General features: G+C 43.9%; 1 protein-coding gene across 2 annotated transcripts in view; it reads right to left on the reverse strand.

Annotated features, from left to right (window-relative positions):
* Window positions 3,081-19,882, reverse strand: part of LOC102188814 (BOLA class I histocompatibility antigen, alpha chain BL3-7-like) — a 37,320-nt gene continuing 20,518 nt past the window's right edge. Inside the window, exons 1-6 of one of the 2 annotated variants that reach the window (XM_005696612.3) lie at window positions 14,335-14,779; window positions 11,107-11,403; window positions 8,879-9,154; window positions 7,788-8,063; window positions 7,561-7,671; window positions 3,081-3,577 (exon numbers count right to left, since the gene is read on the reverse strand). In XM_005696612.3, coding sequence (XP_005696669.2) covers window positions 3,531-3,577; window positions 7,561-7,671; window positions 7,788-8,063; window positions 8,879-9,154; window positions 11,107-11,403; window positions 14,335-14,395 — 1,068 coding nt within the window. In that variant the 5' untranslated portion in view covers window positions 14,396-14,779 and the 3' untranslated portion in view covers window positions 3,081-3,530. Of the gene's footprint in view, window positions 3,578-7,560; window positions 7,672-7,787; window positions 8,064-8,878; window positions 9,155-11,106; window positions 11,404-14,334; window positions 14,780-19,882 lie in introns of those variants that run through there. The other variant, XM_013973994.2, reaches the window with a different exon arrangement.

The following is a 19,882-nucleotide window of genomic DNA, read 5'->3' on the forward strand; positions in this document are numbered from 1 at the left end:
TAAAAGATAAAGAATATGGAGGCCTGGCAGCAGTCATTGAGTCAACAGTGAAAACCCATCACCAATATAATTTTTAGCTCTTTAGAAAAGGCTCTGTATCTTTAAGATGCTTTAAGCCTCGTGCCTCTCATGGTTGGGGGGCTGTAAACAATTCACAAATTGCAAAAAGTCCGGGCAGACTCTGGTTTTTGCGGGGTAGATGTTCAGGAAAACTCGGGGAATCCCTGAAGCTAGATCACGCCTTTGCGTATGTCTGGCTTCCTTCCTCATGACCTTTGCCATAGGCGAGATTCCTCACACGGGCTCCGGGCAGCACCCACTCCAATATTCTTGCCTGGAGAATCCCCATAGACAGAGGAACCTATAGGACTATAGTCCATGGGGTCATAAAGAGTCAAACATGACTGAGAAACTATGCACAAGATACCTAAGAGCATGTTCAGGGTCCATAAGCAACCAGGGAGAGCAGGAGTGGAGGACAGCGGAAGCCCTTTAAAGGCAAAATGGAAAACTTAATATCTGGGTCATGATATTGATCATAATTTAGTCACACAGACATGGTTAAATTCAAGAAAGGCTGGAGAATGGATAGTTTTTAATCTGGGTGACTTTGTTCCCCAATAAAACTATTATTATGGAATAAGGATGATTTTTTTTACACTTGGTAAATTTTTAAAAATCAAGAATGTCATAATTTTTATTATGTTAAACTACATCAGATTTGTCTGTTAAAAAATGGAATATTTTCAGAATATATTTTAAATTGAAAAACAAAGGTACAGATAGAACGTGTAGTAAAATGACCCCTGATTAAAAAGGGAACTCTCTGTCTATAACATATAGAAACCGGCAACAGTGGTTGGGTCCAGGAAGAAAATTTGGAAAAACTGTAGATGGATAGGGGAGAAAAATTTGCTTTTCACTGTCTACACTTTTTATTATTTGACATTTTTCAACCTTGTGCTTGTGATAGCTTATGGTGAACGACGTCGGATTTGTGATCTCCGAAGATTCAACTTCGGGAGCAGGGACCAAGCTTGACTACTCGGGGCTCTTGTGTGGCAGTTTTGTTACAGTGAAAAGGGGCAGAGAAAGCTTCTGACACAGACATCAGAAGGCTGGCAGAGTGCCCCCCCTCACTAGTGTTAGCAAGGGAATTATATACTTTTTAAATTAGTTATTACAATAAATCAAAAGAATGTCTCAAGGGTGTAAAAATTTTACCATACCCACTCCAACAATTTACATTTTAGGATAACAGGATTAGAACTTAATAATAGAAAGATCCTACCAGACCCGCTCCCATAATGTACATTCTAAGATATCAGGATTAGTCAGAAGGTTTTCAGGAAGGAGAAACTGTCCTCAAGCAGGATACATTGTTGTTACATAATCCCTAGTACAGCTTTTAATGGAGAAGGCAATGGCACCCCACTCCAGTACTCTTGCCTGGAAAATCCCATGGATGGAGGAGTCTGGTAGGCTGCAGTCCATGGGGTTGCCAAGAGTCGGACACGACTGAGAGACTTCACTTTCACATTTCACTTTCATGCACTGGAGAAGGAAATGGCAACCCACTCCACTGTTCTTGCCTGGAGAATCCCGGGGATGGGGGAGCCTGGTTGGCTGCTGTCTATGGGGTCGCACAGAGTCGGACACGACTGAAGCGACTTAGCACAGCGTTTAAACTGAGTTGTTTATTGTGTAATCATCAGTTCAGGGCTTAAAGAAAAAGCCGTTTTATGTGACTAAGACTAAGGAATGTAGAGAAAAAAAAGTTTGCCGTTTCCCCCGGAGAACCCCAGAGCTCTCCTGGGTTGCTGCACGAAGCCTTTCTCTAGCTGCAGAGTGAGGGCTACTCTCTAGTCGCGGTGCTTGGGCTCCTCATTGCAGCGGCTCCTCTTGCTGTGGAGCACAGGCTCCAGGCTGCGTGGGCCCAGTAGTTGCAGCACGCCGGCTTACTTGCTCCGTGGCATCTGGGATCTTCTTGGACCGCAGATCAAACAGGCAGCCCCCATGTTGCAAGGCAGATTCTTAACTGCTGGACAACCAGGGAAGCCTGTTTGTCTTCTTTGGAGAAATGTCTTCTGCCTATTTTTTGGTTGGGAATTTGTTTTAAGATATTGAGTTGTATGAGTTGTTTGTATATTTTGTATATTAACTTCTTGTCAATCACATCCTTTGCAAATATTTTCTCCCACTCTGCAGGCTACATTTTTCATTTCATTGATGGTTTCCTTTGCTATCCAAAAGCTTTTAAGTTTGATTAGGTCCCACAAAATCACTGCAGATGGTGATTGCAGCCATGAAATTAAAAGACACTTACTCCCTGGAAGGAAAGTTATGATCAACCTAGACAGCACATTTAAAAGCAGAGACATTACTTTGCCAACAAAGGTCCGTCTAGTCAAGGCTATGGTTTTTCCAGTGGTCATGTATGGATGTGAGAAAGCTGAGTGCTGAAGAATTGATGCTTTTCAACTGTGGTGTTGGAGAAGACTCTTGAGAGTCCTTTGGACTCCAGTGAGATCCAACCAGTCCATCCTAAAGGAGATCAGTCCTAGGTGTTCATTGGAAGGACTGATGTTGAAGCTGAAACTCCAATATTTTGGCCACCTGATTCGAACAGCTGACTCATTTGAAAAGACTCTGATGCTGCAAAAGATTGAGGGCAGGAGGAGAAGGGGATGACAGAGGATGAGATGGTTGGATGGCATCACCTACTCAATGGACATGAGTTTGGGTAAACTCCGGGAGGTGGCGATGGACAGGAAAGCTCAGTGTGCTGTGGTTCGTGGGGTCGCAGAGTCAGACACAACTGAACAACTGAACAGACTAAGAAAATACTGCTATGATTTATGTCCAAGTATGTTTTGCTTATAGTCTCTTCTAAGAGACGTATGGTGTCAAGTATTGCATTTAGTTCTTTAAACCATTTTAAATTTATTTCTGCATATGTTGTGAGGGAATGCTCTAATTTCACTGATTTACATGTAGCTGTCCAGCTTTCCCATGCGCTGGGAAGTTTTTGATTATTGATTCAGTCTTCTTACCTGTTATTGATCTGTTCAGCTGTTCTGTTTCTTCATCATTTTGTCTCGGTAGGTTGTGTATACCCACTTCTTCTAGTTCCTCCAGTTTGTCTGCTGTATAATCATTCATAGTCGTCTTTCATACTCCTTTGTATTTCTGTGATATCAGCTACAACATGAAAGTGTCTTGAAAGACAGACACTACATCCTTCCATGAGAGACGAAAACTCAATTCCCCAAATATACAGCTGGGAAAGATAAGGCACTCTTAGTCACATGACACGTGCTGAGCTGTGACTCTGGACATAATGACACATATTTGCTGGGTGTGTGCACACGGCATTTGGCAAAGGTGGTGAGTGGCAGGAGTGACGTTCAGTTGCCAAGAGCGATAGTGATAGCAGTTCTAGCCACACAGTTGAGTGTCCAGCATCAGGGGTGTCACTGTAACAAAGGCAACTGTGTCCAGCAACAGAGCAGTGGTTTCTGTATGTACATTTAGAAAAGCATCAATAATTTTGTTCCCGAATGTGCTGACTCAGTCCCTGAAATAAAAAGAGCCAAGTATGTAAGCATATGTACACACACACACACACATACATGTTTAAATTAGAAAACCTTGGATTCCACTGATTGCACCAAGATGTGAATGAGAAGTCAATGCAGGGAATAGTTTCGGAGAGTAAGGATTCAGAGACGTTCTTTATGCCGAGCTGATAACCACTTCCTCAGTTTTCCACCTGGCTACATATCCCAGGGTAGGGCAAACAACATAAATGTCCCAGCAGATGTCTTGCTTTTTTTCTTCCCAGGAAAAAAACATTTAATTGTGGATTTAAGACACTTCCCTGACCTGAGCGCTCTGATCACTGACCCTTGTCAGCCGTCCTCAACCTGGCTAAGACCTAAGACTGCTTATAGGTACTGCTGCAAAACACTTGGGCCTCTCCCTAGACCCACCATTTCAGAAAGCTGAGAACAGAGCCCAGGACTTGCTTATCAACAAGCCCTACAGGTGAGGCTGCTGAACAGCCATGTGGGAATCCTGCTCTATGTTTATGCTACTAAATGTGTGCTCTGAAGATGAGCAGCATCAGCACCAACCTTGCTGTAAGTTCAGATTCTTACATTCAACTTTGAACCACTGGAACTTAACGAGATGTCCGGGGAATTCTCGTGCACAGGTAAGTCGGGGACTACCTGGTCTCCGTGCTGTCTAGACGTGTGTCAGAATCGTGCAGTCTGCTCAGGTGCGTGATCCAATCAGACTGTATAGGGCTGTGAGGTCCAGGGTTCAGTCCTTGTTCCTTCCTCCTCTAATCCCTCTCAGCAGGTTATAAATAGCATTTATATGGTGTCAGTTCCAAAATCTATTTCTCCACCCAAGACACTCTCCTAAACTCCAAACATGTGCCCCAACTGATAACCTAACTTGAATTTCTAATAGGCATCCAAATTCAGCATTTCCTCAACTGAATACCCGTTTTTTGTTGTTGTTTAGTTGCTAAGTTGTGTCCAACTCTTTTGGGACCCCCATGGACTGTAATCCACCAGGCTTCTCTATCCATGGGATTTCCCAGGCAAGAATACTGGAATGGGTTGCCATTTCCTTCTCCAGGGAATCTTCCAGACCCAGGGATCAAACCCACGACTCTTGGGTCTCCTGCATTGGCAGGCAGACTCTTTGCCACTGAGCCACTTGCACAGTCTGAAAGTCTGGGTGTCCTCTTTCTCACAACTCAGACTTAATCCACTAGGAAATGCTGTAAAGTCCATCTTTAGATATATCCAGTTCTAGTCACTCTGTAATACTTTTCCCTGCCCACACGTGAGACAAGCACCAACATTTCCAACCTGGACACTACAGTCTCCACTGCTGCCTGGTTCACCCTTCACTTCTCAGCTCTGTCCTCAGCACAGCAGCCAGACTGATGCTTCTAAAAAGAAGTCACACCGGTCCCTCTTCTCCCAAAACTGTCTTGGAGTGCTACGTCTTCCTCAGAGAAGAGTCAATCCAATATTCTCAAAGCCACATGATCTGCGCGCACATGAGACCTCATCTGAATTCTTCGCTCCACCAGCCACACCTGCCTCCTCTTCACTCTTCCTTGAACACAGGTGCTCTCCTGCCCTCGTGCATTTTCACTGAAGCACCTCTGCCTGCAGAGAACTTCTCCCAGACCTCCTTGTGGGCATTCCCTCCTGTCCTTCACATCTTCCCTCAGAAGTCACCTTCTCAATGAGGCCCACTGACCACCCTAGTAGCACAGCCACCTTCCCTGGCCCCACACACTCATACTCTGGGTCACCTTCCTTAGAGCACTTACCAACCTCGAAGGGAAACACTCCCTTACTTACTAGGCTCAGAATGTACACTCTGCCCCTTCTCACTAGAACAAGCTCCACAGGCCAATAACTTTGCCTGACTTTGCTTTTCTGAAATTTCTTGGATGCAAAAATATTGTGTGATGTACCTGACACGACACATAGATGGGGTGACTGACTGGTAAGTGGACAGCACCTCTGTATTCTGTTGGGCTCTGTGCAACCTCATGGAATGTAGCCCACCAGGCTCCTCTGTCCATGGGATTTTCCAGGCAAGAATACCGGAGTGGGTTGCCATTTCCTTCTCCAAGGGATCTTCGTGACCCAGGGATCAAACCCGGGTCTCCCACATTGTGGGCAGACTCTGCACCATCTGAGTCCCCAGGGAAGTCCCTGTTCTAAAGGCAGCGTCGTTAAAGGCCACGTGCTGTCCCGCGGCAGCTGCAGCACAAGTTTACTCTGACTGGTGTCAGTGCTGCCTTGCTTTTCTCACAGGTGCTGCTCTCCCTCCCTCCCCCAGCTCCTTCCTCCCACAGCAACCCTCCTGCACACCACAGCACACAAATTCATGTCCCACTCGAGAAAGCAATGGTCCTTGACCTATAGGTCCTATTTCCCAAACCACTGCAAATCTAAATTAGACTCAGCTTCATAAATCCATGAGTCTGGATTTGAGCCAGCACCAGCACTTCTAGAGCTAAAAGCACAGAAAACAGCCTTGGAAGGGAGTTAAGAGCTGGATGAGTCATTTCTGTAGACCACACACACTAACTATAGTGAGCAGGGGCCCCCTGGGCCTTGTGGGGTCAATGACAGGCAAAAATTACTCCTGCTCCTGTAGAGATGGGGGACACCTAGAGGAAATTAAGACTAGAATTCATATGCAAGAACAAAAAGAAGAGTAATTCTCTATAGAAATAAAGAAGAAAAACAAATAACACCTAAAAAATGAGGACTGAGGACCAGTCCTGAGCCCTGGTTGACCCGGCCACATAAGATCCTCACTGCCCACAGTCCAGAAGACAAGACAAGGTTCAGCTGATGTCTCAGTCCTTGGGATCACAGGTCCTGGTGAGACAAGGTTCTAGTGAAGAGACAAGGACACAGGAGTTGAGAAGATGAGAACAGCAGCGACCATATCAAAGCCCATGATGCTCTGACTGGGCCCAGGCCCCATCCACACTCAGCTCCTCACAGCCTTCTCCTGCCCCACCTGCAACAGAGTCAGCACAGCAAACACACAGATTTTAAAAGGTTCTCAGCACTTCCATTCATTTCTCGCAAAATTTAAGAATCTTCCTAGCCTTTAATTAACCCACCAACCCCACCTCATGATAAGAATCAGGAAAAGCAAATTCAGGACTCCCCTGGTGGTGGTTCAGTGGTTAAGAATCCGCCAGCCAATGCAGGAGACACGGGCTCGATCCCTGCCCCGGGAAGATGCCATGTGCCATAGAGCAATTACGTCTGTGCCCACTACTACTGACCAGAAGCCACTGTAATGAGAAGCCCGTGCACCACAACTAGAGAAAGCCCATGACAGCAACAGAGACTCAGGGCCAAAAATAAACAAGTGAACAGAAAAAATGCATTCATATCCAGATTCCTATTTTCAACAAGAAGTTGCAACTCAGTGTAACATGCAGTTAAGACAAGGATGGAGATGGCCCAGCCCCACCTTGTCACAAAGGAGGAGGGTGGGCGCATGTCGGGAGCTGCGTTAGGCATTACTGACAAAATGGAGGCACGGCCCGCAGCCCCCTCTCCTCATTCCGCAGGCGCGGACCCGGGATTAAGGAGTTAGGTCTTCTAATTCTGACTTGTTTTTTCCTCTTCTCAGCTGAGTTGACTGAAAAGGAATATTAAGGTGCTTATTGTTCTTGAGAGGAGCATGAGAAGGCACAAAGCCTTCTGCAGCATGAAGAAAGTAGGTGTGCAGGCCTGAACCAACCACCTGGCAGAGGCCTATCCTCACAGTGACCTTCCCTGACCTTCAATGTCCCCATCACCAGATTCATCACGTTGATACTGGTCTCCATTTTCACATGTGCCTTACAAAGAATAAGTGCAAGCAAAAAGCCCCAGACTTACCAAGCACATGTGTGTGGAGGTTACTTTCCAGTAACAAGACAGGCAAACTTCTACCTGGGCTTGAAACCCCCAGTGAGACAAGAAAAGTCAGATCCCTCCCTCCCTTCCCTACCTGAGGGCTTCTTCATCCAGATCACAGCTTCAGTCACCACAGCTCCAGTGACCACGAGGAGAACCAGGACAACAATGATGCCTATGATGGGGACGGAGGTCTTCGGAGGTTCTGCGGAAGAAAGGAAAGGGGCCCTGACCTCAGGCATGAATCCTAACCTTGCTGAAGTTCTCCGGAAGGCTCCTGATTACCCGATAATAAGGTTGACCATCCATCCCCCTCCTTACCCCATCTCAGGGTGAGGGGCTCCTGAAGCCCCTCGTGCTGCACACGGCACGTGTATCTCTGCTCCTCCCCAGAAGGCACCACCAGGGCTGCCCACTTCTGGAAGGTTCCGTCTCCTGAAGGCCTGGTCTCCACAAGCTCCGTGTCCTGGGTCTGGTCCTCCCCATTGCGCTGCCAGGTCAGTGAGATCTCCTCAGGGTAGAAGCCCAGGGCCCAGCACCTCAGGGTGACCTCATGGTCAGAGATGCGGTGATGAGTCATGTGTGTTTTGGGAGGCTCTGTGGTACACAAAGCAGGGAGGGCTCAGGCAAGGGTTTTTTGAGTAGCATCGACTCCAAAGATCAAGCCACCACAACTCCTGATGGCTCATCTGCCAACCAGTGGGAGAAAGGGAACTTCCTCTATCTGAGGGTAAAGGGACCCACAGTAAGCTGAGCCAGCTTCAAGACAAGGTTGTGGGAACTCAGTCTAATGTTCTTCTCCAGAATAAGAGCCCCTTCAAAGGCTCTCAACTCTTTTATCAAATCTTTGGTCAATGTCTTTTAGACACAGGTGTGTATCTAGTGGGAAAGTGCCAAAAGGATGAAAAATCTCCAAGACTCTATGAGGCAGCGCTGTGTCCTCCTGAGAGTAGTTTCCCTGGCACTAGTAAGAATGAGTGGCTCAGGGAACCTCCCTGGTGGTCCAGTGGTTAAGGCTCCATGCTTCCACTGCAGGGAGTTTGGGTTCAATTCCTGGTCAGGGAAGTAAGATTCCACATGCCGTGAGGTGTGGTCAAAAATAAACCAAAAACAAAAAACCAACACTGTGGATCAACCATACTTCAGCAAAATAAAATTTAAAAAAATAAAGAATGGGTGGATGAGATGGCACTGCCCAGGAGACTCAAGATAGAAAGTCCCCTCACTCCACATCTATAGCTTGTAGGGAAGTCATCATCAGCACATTGGCCCCAGCCATCCCACATTAAATATCAACACCCCTGTGCTGAGTCAGTTCTGGAGGAGACACCCTCACCCACACTCTGCAGAGAAAATGGCCCAAGCTGGGGGTGGGGGAAGGGCTGAAAGGGTGGGCTGTGGGAAGCCATTACCGGTGCGGTTCAAGCTCTCCCCTCCAAACGTCAAGTATCTCCACAGCCACAGGATGCACTCCTTCTCCAAGTAGTTCTTGTCTCTCTCTATGAAGTTCCCAGCGGCCTCCCATTTTTGTTTGGTGTACTGAGCAATGAATGTGGCTGCTGTGTATTGCAGAGGGTCCATATGCAAGCTCAGGTAGTCCTCACCGTCATAGCCATACCGCCAGTGCCACGTGGTCCTGCCATCCTCCAGGAGCTCACAGCCGTAGGTGAACTGGAGGGTGTGGGGACCTGCCCAGCCCCAGGACAGTGGTGCCAGTCAGTGTCAGTTAGGCACAGTCTGCCCCCAAGGCCTCCCACCCGTGGTTCCAGCCCCCCCATACCTTCCCATCTCTTATCTTCTCCTTAGAGGACATTCAAATTCCATAGACAAACTAGTTTTGCCCTAATAACGATCTCTTTTCATTACAGTCAGTTCTGCTGTAGGAATGGTCTATGGTTGGTTCCAGGAGGTATTGAAAAGGCCATGGATTGGGAGTTACAGATTTGAACTATGCCGTGCACTGTGTGATCTGGGCAAGTTATTCTTTCTATATTTATCTTGCATAAATGGAGGGTTAGATTATGACCTAACAGGTCTCTTCTAGGCTAACAGCCTCAGAGTCTAAGCCCAAGTTCCTGAAAACAGGACCACACTACACAGCATTAACACGGGAGGGCACAATGTACTGAGTAGTTTTCCTTGAGTGCTATGGATCAAATTTTATCCCTCCAATATTCACTGTATTGAACCCCTAACCCTTGAGGTAACTGTATTCGGAGATTCTAGGAAGTAATTAAGTTTAAATGAAGTCATGAGAGTAGCGCCCTAATCCAACAGGGACAAGAGGGGTTAAGGAGCTCTCTCCCTCACTCCATGGGCACACACCAAGGAAAGCGAGAATGTGGCCGACTGCAAGCCAGGAAGTGAGCCCTCACCACAGAGAACCCTGCTGAATCTTGACCTTGGACCTTCCAGTCTCTAGAACAGTCAGAAGATACATTTCTGGTGCTTAAATCATGCAGTCTGTGGTATTTTGTCATGGTAGGCCAAGCGGACTAATACGCATACTGTTGTTTAATCACTAAGTCAGGTCACTTGCTATTTAGTCACTAAGCTCGTTTGCAACCCAACTTAGCAACTAAAGGACAACGCGAGACAGTAGAAACAGCAAATAGCATCAACAAGCCCAAACTGCTGAAAAATTTCCCAAATGAATTTCTAAGTCAAATGTGAACAAATCTGAGATCACTGCAGCCTGGATTCACCACACGCGCTTCTAGGTGTCTACAGATTTCCAGCTCAGGTTCCTAGTCTAACGCTTGCATACTCTAACTTTATTGTGTACCATCACTCTCTTCTTATACTGTGAGCCTTTGAAAGGCAGGGTCTACATCAGTGCCTGTAAAGTAACCATCAGATAAAACTTTGTTGAATTCATGTTCCTAGAAGGATCAACTGGTAAAAGCTGAGCAGCCTCAGTATTCAGCTTGAATTATACTTCTCACTGGCTTATGCCTTGATTGGGGTTCAAGGCCCTTTTCAAACTTGTTTCAACAAACCTACACTCTCAAGAGCCATTAACTAGACATGATTAAATTTCAATACACCCCTTGAGCTCTCTAAGACAAATCCTATCCCACGCCTTGCTCCACTCTAATTTCCTACTGCTTGGAACATCTTTTATGTTCTTCATAGACCTAAGTAATACACATCCACCAGGTTCTACGTAAACTTCTGTCTCATTCATGAAGCTCCGACCACTGGGGTATCTCATCTATGAATCTCAGTAAACTATGGCATTCAAGGAGGTTCCTGTCTTTGACATCTCTGGGTATACAGTGAAGGGTCAATAAACTTTTCACAGAAGTGTGAGTACCTTCCCATATGAATTATACGCTCTTTGAAGACAAACATCAGTTTATACTTTTCTGGATCCCCATTTCTAGCACTCAAAAGATGTTCAGCATATATCCACGACCCAATAAAACTGCTTAATTGATCTGTTAATTATTAATTCTTGTCACACAGACCCTACACCATTGTGACCAGACCAGCTCAGCTTTCATTCTCAAGTGATAACTTGTACACATTCTTCTGCCCCAGCCTGATGCTATGGGAACGCTTGTCGAGAGCCTTTCCCCCTGGGGATTGGTATGAAGTGACAAGCACCACTTCCCTCTGCTTTCTCCGAGGCACCTACTTGTTTGCTTTTGTGCCAGTGCTCTGTTCAGACCATCCTCCTTGGTTTGGTTGTAATATTGCTGCACATTCCTCAGATTTAAGTGGAAAATCTTCATCCGACTTGTGAAGATCTTGGTCTCATCATCAAAGTAACTTGGCTCCTCCCTCAACCAATGAACGCAAGACTTTGCCTTCATCTCTTCACTGTCATAGCGAATGAAGGGCTGGTTGTCCACGAAGCCAGAAGCCATAAACGAAGGGACTCCTGGACCCGGTTCAGACACAACTGAGTAGAAATACCGCAGAGAGTGTGATCCTGAGGTGAGAACAAGCGACAGTGGTTCAGAGCGAGCTCTAGAATTTACTGCGTGAAGATCTAGGGAATGAGCATGTGTCTAATAGGAGACATGGTGCACAAGATAAAGCAATGAAAAGACAATTACAACCCTCTGCATAAGTGAATTTAAACTCCACACAGAGTATGCACTGGGAGAATTTGAATAAATAAATGTACACACATATGTATACACATATAAATATGTATGTATGCACTATACAAATATTTATATATATGTAACAACAATATATTTACATATATACAGGGTAAGATTGATTTACTTTAAGGAATTAGCTCATGTAATTTTACAGGGCTGGCAAGCCCAAATCTGCAGGGCAGAGCTGCATGTTGGATACCTAAGGAAGACACGATATTGCAGCTTATGTCCAAAGGCAGTCTGAAAGTAGAATTCACTCTTCCTCAGGAGTGGATTAAGGCCTTCAACTGATCAGATAAGGCCTACCCACATTACCAGCTAGGGCAGTAGTCCTGAAGCTTTTCGGAACCAGTTTCACGGAAGACAATTTTTCCGTGGCCCCAGAGTGGGTGGGGGTGAGAGCAAAGTGAAAATTTTTAAAAGTTGAAGTACAGTTGCTTTACAACATTGTGTTGGTTTCAGGTGTACAGCATAGTGATTCAGTATTCTGAAAGATTATATTCCATAACAGATTAAAGATAGTACGTATAATTTCCTGTGCTATACAACAAATCCTTGTTGCTTATCTACTTTCCTTAGTATCTACCAATCCCATATCCCTAATTTGTCCCTCCTCTGTTCTCTCCTCTTTGTAATCTCAAATTTGATTTCTATGTCTGTGAGTCTGTTTGTTTTATAGGTACATTCATTTGTAATATTTTTCAATTCCATATATAAGTAATCTCAAATAGTATTTTTGTCTGACATTTCACTAAATATATTTTCTAGGTCTAGTCACACTGCTATAAATGGCAGCTAAAATACATACATTTTAGTTTATACATTAATTTATGAAGTTATTTGGAACATAATTCCATGTTTATCTGCCAGTTGAATTCATTCTTCTGTAAATTATTTATTCATAGCATTTCTGTTTTTAACAGCATTGTTCTTTTTGCAGAAGAACCTCTGCACTTCTACCCCTTGACATGGGCTCCTGCTCTGATGAATAAAGTCCCTCTCACTGTGAACTGACTCCACTCAGATCTAGACTCCATGGAGAAACACCTACTGAGTTCAGAGGTCATTCCTCAGGACCCAGTGAACATGCAAGTCCTTGTCTGCTCTCTGCTGATCCCTACTGTGACCCTGCACCTAACAGGGGCTATGCAGGGAGCAAGGTTAGATGTTCGGAGACACTGAACTCCAGGGAGTGATTGTGGAGAGGGAAAACAACAAAAACAAGAGCAAAAGGAAGACACTGAGCACAAACTCCCCTTTATTATATGGCTCAGCCAAGCAGCCATAGCTGGGTGACATTCCATTTAGGCAGATAGGAAATGTATAAATATGGAAATGTTTACACGTTACTCCTATTAAAGCACTCACCACACCACTTTCACCTGCACAGAAGCTGATTCCTAAAAATTATCATTGTGTTGCAGCATTTCCTCTGTGGTTTGCTGTTATTTCTTTAATTCTTTTAATGACTGTATGAAGTAGCTGCTTAAATTCCATGTTAGAGGTGAGAAAACTGAAGCTTAGTAGCAAAGCTTTATTTAGAACCCATTTCTCCTTCTCTCTTGCTCATAAATAGGTAAGACTTAAAAAAATTCACCCTGCCAGATATGTTTCAGATATGTCAATTCACGTAAATTCTGATATGTCAAGAATTTGTTTCATTTTCCATGAGTCGTTACTTGTTGGTCTGGAAACATTTTACCCAGTAATTAAGTCATGAGTCTGGCTTTCTTGGTACACTTCTAGAGTCTGGAGTGCAACAATAGCTGCTGAGAAACTGTGCTAGGAGACCTGTGGCTGGGAACAATGGTTTTGCAAACAATCTGCATGTAGGAAAATACAAAAATTATAGCTTAGTGGGTGGTGAGAGTTTGCATCCTGTCCCTATGGGGTTTTCCTGATGAGCCATATTTAAACAAATACTTCAGTGAAGCCCTTTGAATAAAAGATGAATGTGTGTGCTACGTTTTTTCTTTCAGTTCTGTCATTAATCAAGCTTGTGCTCAATTTTTTTTAAGTTATTTAAAATATTTTGTCTCATCTTTTTGGATTTGTTTCTGTAAATTTGTATACTCTACATAATGTATTGGTATAATGGAATATGTACATACTTTGTAAATAAATAAACACTCTAAATTGTAAAGAAAGATGATCTAAAACCTTGGATACCATCCATCCCAAATTGCCTTTGCCCTTCCAAATACTTTAAAAATGAAAGTGAGTCTTAGTCGCTCCCTCCTGAACGACCGCATAGACTGTTCAGTTCAGTCCCTCAGTCGTGTCCGACTGTTTGCGACCCCGCACAGACTGTAGCCCGCCAAAATCCCAGGGGATTCTCCAGGCAAGACTACTGGAGTGGGAAACCAGGAACGTCTATTCTGAGCAAGAGTACAGAATTATGACTTCTGACCTGGTTCAGAGATCTGCCAACTTCTTTCCTGTTTACACTGCTGCTGCTGCTAAGTCGCTTCAGTCGTGTTCGACTCTGTGCGACCCCAAAGACGGCAGCCCAGCAGGCTCCTCCATCAACGGGATTCTCCAGGCAACAATACTGGAGTAGGGTGCCATTTCCTTCTCCTCTTGTTTACACTAGCTGCCCGCATTGACAGAGCCCGCACAAATTAGCCAGTGACGGCCTGCACCAAGGTTTCGGAAAGTCACCACTGAGCTTCCAGTGCTCTGAAAAATTCCACTCTCGGCCGGTTTCGGCTTCTCCTACTCTCCCAGCCCTCCACCCCTCGCTCCCAACTCACTGGTTTGTGTCTCTGGCAGGTAAGCTAGGAAGAAATTCAAGAGGACAGAGCCCCACAGCATGGCCGTAGCTGTTCCGATTGGCCCCAAGACTTCGGGGCACGGCTGTGGCACACAGCTCGGAGACCACCGTCTTCACTCCAGCTCCGGACTGCATGCGGGCGGCGCCTTACAGGAACCGAAACGGCTTGAAAACGCAAGAAAGAGTCGGGGTCGGGGGTGGAAACTACTGCAGAGCACCAGCCACTCAGCGATAAGCTCGTCAGGAAACCATTTGGGGAAGGGCGACTGAAGCTGAATTTGGAGAAAACGAAAGCCCCAGCATGTGGCTTCCCTAGGCGGGCCTCTCCGCCTAGGAGAGTGACTAGCAGCTTGGGAAAATGTAGCCATATATATGTTAAGTGGGGAAACGTGGTAAACAAGTAATTAAAGCTGAACTGGTAGCCATGTCAAAAAAAACCACGGAGCATTAAGGAATTCCCTGGCGGTCCAGTGGTTTGGACTAGGCGCTTTCCCTGCTGAGGACCGCGAGGCAAGAAAAAAACAATTGCATGTTTAGGGAGAAAATAGACAATAGACACAAAAATAAGGTTCTCACTTGGGGTGATTAATGGTGTGAACTGCCACTCATTTAAAATGTCCTGTCAGCCACACTGGCAGTCCTTTACCAGTACAAACATATATCAGATCATCATGTCCTCCACCGTTAGTGAATATGTTATAGGTTAATTTCATCTGAAACACTGGAGGGAAAATAAAATGTCCGATTAAAATAAATCCAGCAGGATTACTGTGTAAGCCAGAAACTACTATGAGGAATTTGGGAGGGGCGGTTCCTTCCCCTGCTCTGGAGGAAATGAGTCCACCACTGAGTCAGAGTTGCCTCAGAGTAGGGGATGGCACCCCAACTCCAGTACTCTTGCCTGGAAAATCTCATGGGCCGAGCAGCCTGGTGGGCTACAGTCCATGGGGTTGCACAGAGTCGGACACGACTGAAGCGACTTAGCAGCAGCAAGCCCTTTTCCATGGCTTGGCAGTTTAAGGGGAGAAGGTTCAAACCCCCACAGTGGGGTTGAGGCAGGATGGTAGAGCCTGGGACAAGGACGTGGAGCCGAGAGAAAGATGAAAACACACAGGACATCGCCTTTCCATCTCCTCTTGGCTTTTTGTTATCTGGAGAGAATTTTCAAAATCAGCCAACCCTGGTTCCTCTTTATCTCCTTCCTCTTACATGTTGCTGTAACGTAAACAGGAAGATGAAACCAAGCAGCACCAATACTTTGCTCAGAAATCTCCTTAGCTATATAACGTTTCATTTCTTCCAAATTCTGCTTCCCACATAACTGCAGGAGATAATTTAGCTGAGCTTTCCACTACTATCAATATTTAAGAAAGATTTCCCCTTTTTCTATTTTCCAATAAGATGTTCCTCATTTTCTTCTGAACTCTCACTGGCAGAGTTCTCAAAGCCCTGGTTTCTACCAAGTCTGTTCACAGAAACGTAGGCTTTCTCCAACATGCTTTTCTTTTGGCAGCGCAGGAAGGCTTGCAGGATCTTAGTTCCCCAACCAGGGATCAAACCCAGCAGTGAAAACACAGCCAAAAAATAAAAATGCTAGAAGTCTGCCGTGCTTCAGTCCATGGGGTCGCAGAGCTGGGCACAACTGAGTGAGTGAACAACACGATATTAGTTACAGGTTTTTCATAAATACTTGTATCAGGTTAAGGGAGTTCCCTCTGTGGCAGACAGACTCTAAGACGACCCCCAGCGATCTTCTTCTAATCTTTATGACCTTTCATTATCCCCCACCTCGAGACTGTCTCTGAGACCTTTGAATTGTTTCAAACCAAGAGAACGTAGCAGGGACTTCCCTCATGGCCCAGTGGCGAAGACTCAGAGCTCCCAATGCAGGGGGTCTGGGTTCGACTCCTGGTCAGACAGCTGGATCCCACATGCCACAACTAAGACCACAGGCAGTCAAATTTAAAAAAAAAACAACTTTCTTTTGGAGAATATGGCAGGTGATAGGATGTCATGCCTGTGATCACATGGCCAGAGTCTGTTTTGCTAGTAGACTTTAAGACATTCTGCTGTGCTGTCTTTGAGGAAGTAGCCCTGTTGAGAGTCCCATGTGATAAGGAACTGAGGGGCGGCCAATAGGAGCTGAGGCAGCCTCCAGTCAACCAGTCAAGTTCCTCAGTCTTATGATATAACCACAGGGAAGGGAATTCTACTGATGTCCTTAGTGAGTGTTCTTATCCTGCAGATAAGAACACAACTGACATCTTAATTGAAAAAAAAAAAAAAAAAGGCTTGCAGAGAATCTAGTTAAGGTATGCTTGAAGTCCTGACCCACAGAAATTGAGATAACAAATGTGTGTTGATTTGAGGTTTATAATTGCTTATTATGTAGCACAGAAAACTACATATGTTTAATCCATTCATTTATTTTGAGTGGATGTTTACCATTTTTCATTTTTTCAATGTTTCACATCTTTTTCTCTATTCCTTCTCTTACTGTCTTTTATTAAGTATTTGCTATGACTCATATAAATTATTTTGTTCAATCTCAGTGTAATTTTGAATTATAGTGATTTCTTTAGAAATTACGATCTCCACCTTAACATATCATGATAGACTTTGGATAAATACTACTTTAATTCCCGTAAGCACAGAAAACTTGCTCTAATGTAGCTTTATGTCTCCTCTCCTTTGTGTTATCATATATATGACATCTATGTATATATTATAAAGCTGACAATATAGTATCATACTGATTTATATAATTTTCTTTTAAAATTGAGAAAAGAAAAAAACATACTTGAGCCTTTCATTTTAAACTTTGTATTTAGCATTTCCAGTCCTCTTCCTTCTTGTGGATTCAAATGACCATTTTTGTCATTTCCTTACTCCAAGAGTTCCATTCCCTCCCCCATCCTTTGTCCAATTAGTCACATGAATAGATATCTGTAGGTGTTATAAGCTCAATACAATAAATTCATTGTTTTATGTAATTTAAGTCAGATAAGATAAAAATACATTTATAATATTTTTCATAATTACCTTTCCTGGTGCTTTTTTTCATGTGGACTGGATAATCTGGTGCCATTTCTTTTCAGTCTAAAGAAGCTGACTTTAATATTTCTCGTTAAGAGAGCTCTATTTTTTGAATTAATGTAATTGGAGGATAATTACAATATTGTGATTTTTTTGCCATACATCAACATGAATTGGCCACAGGTATACATGTATCCCTCCCATCCTGAACCCTCCTCCCACCTCCCTCCCCACAGATCTGCTATTAATACCAATAAATTCTCTCCGGGTCTTTATCTGGGAATGTCTCTGTCTTCAGTTTCAAATCACAGTTTTGCTAGATATAAGATTCTTGGTTATCAGGTTATTTGGTGGTTTCTGTGTTTTTAGCTTTTCACTTTGAATATATCAATGCTTTTTGGCCTCTGTTTTTTCTGATGAGAAGTTAACTGTTATTGGGCGTAGGAATGTATATGTTTAATATGCAATGTTTTCCCTTATTGCTTTCAAATTTTTCTCTGTCTTTTGTTCATAATCTTTTGACCTTAATGTGTCTTTGCGTGGATCTCCTTGTGTTTATCTTACATGGAGTATGGTATGTCTCTTGGGTGTACAGAGTAATATTTCTCATCAAATTTGGGAAGTTTAAGCCTTTTTTTTTTCTGCTTTTTCCCTTTCCTCCTTTTCTGAGACTATTATGCATATGTTGGTACACTGATGGTGTTCGACACTATCTGAGACTCTGTCTGTACACTTTTTATCCTTATTTCTTCCAGTTCTTCATACTGCAGAAACTCTAGTCAACTGTCTTCAAATTCTTCCTTCTGCCAGCTCAATTCTGCTATTAAGTCCTTCTACTGAACAGGTTTTGGTTTTTGCTTTATATATATATATTTAAAGACTTCATTGTCTTAGAAAAGTTTTAGGTTTTCAACAAGATTGAGAGGAAGGTACGGAGATTTTCCACACTTACATCATCTCTCCCAGTTATCAACACCACTCACCAGAATGGTACATTTTTTACCAAGGATGAACCCACATTGACACGTCACAGCTACAAAGTCGCCCGTTGTCCTTAGTATTCACTCTCAATGCTGTACATACCAGGCTTTGAACACATGTATAAGGACACATATGGCTTCCCTGTTGCACACCGGTAAAGAATCCGCCTGCCAATGCAGCAAACACAGGAGACGGGTTGGATCACTGGGTCCGGAAGATCTCTTGGGGTAGGAAATGGCAACCCACTCCAGTATTCTTGCCTGGATAATTCCATGGACAGAGGAGCCTGGCAGGTTACAGTCCATGGGGTAGTAAAGAGTCAGACACGACTGAGTGACTGAGTACGCACGTACATAATGACATATGTTCATTATTATTACAGCATACGAAGTATTTTCATTGCCCTGAAAATCCTCTGTGTTCTGCGTGTTTATCTCCCTACCCACCCCACCAGCTGCCACTAGATTTTCTTGTCTCTGTAGTTTTGCCATTCCCATGTCATATAGTTGGAATCAGCCTTGCAACATTTAGACTCCCACCTAGTTCCCCCCAGTACGTGCAGAATATTTTAAACAAAATTATAAATATATCATCTGTAATATTTTTACTATATCACTAAAAATAGCTTCATAAATTTGATCATTTTAAATCATTTCTAAAAACCATAATAATCAACATCATCAAACATCTAGGGCATGTTCATACTTTTCTAATTATATTATTATTTTTTCCTTAACAACTGAGGTGTTAAACCAAGATACAGAGACACACTTGTTGCTTTTGATTGCTTTGTCTCCTAACTTACTAATTTCATTTCTTTTGCATTTTTCCCTCTTGACATTTGGTTAGAAATCAGCCTTCACTCCTACCACAGCTTATCTACAGCTTCCTGTTTCCTCCCCTTTGAAGTCACAAAATTCTAAGTTAAGATACTAACATTTTCTTTGAAACTTTCTTATTTTATTTGGTGCCTTTAACAACCCTTTCTTCATAGTTAGGTTTCAAGAGTCTAGGAGAACACATCCCTTCATAAGGGGGTTTATAACCCACTGTCCTAAGTGAGTTAATATTATCTTTGTATTACAAGAAGCAGAACTGCCTGAAAATAACACTGAGCACTCGTGCGTGGGTAGCCTGAATAATGAGCTAATTAGAACCTTCTTTTCCCAGTGAGTGGAGCTGCAAGAAGTTACCTTCTGGGACTTCCCTGGTGGTTCAGTGGCGGAGACTCCACATTTCCAATGCAGGGGGCCTGGGTTCAATCCCTGGTCAGGGAACTAAATCCCACATGCTACAACTATTAACAAGATCCCACATGCTGCAGTGAAGAAGCAGTACAAATAAATAAAAAGAAATATTTATTTTAAAAAGAAGTCACCTTCTAAGGGGATCAGTGGTGTTTTTAACACTTGGCAGAGGAGACTGTAATTTGCCATGGGCCCCCAGGTCTCCAGTTATTGGGCAGTTAACATTTCCAAACACCTGCAATGTATTATCTCCTGCTGCTGCTG

The sequence above is a fragment of the Capra hircus genome, chromosome 23, assembly GCF_001704415.2.
Source record: "Capra hircus breed San Clemente chromosome 23, ASM170441v1, whole genome shotgun sequence".
NCBI classification, from domain to species: Eukaryota; Metazoa; Chordata; class Mammalia; order Artiodactyla; family Bovidae; genus Capra; species Capra hircus.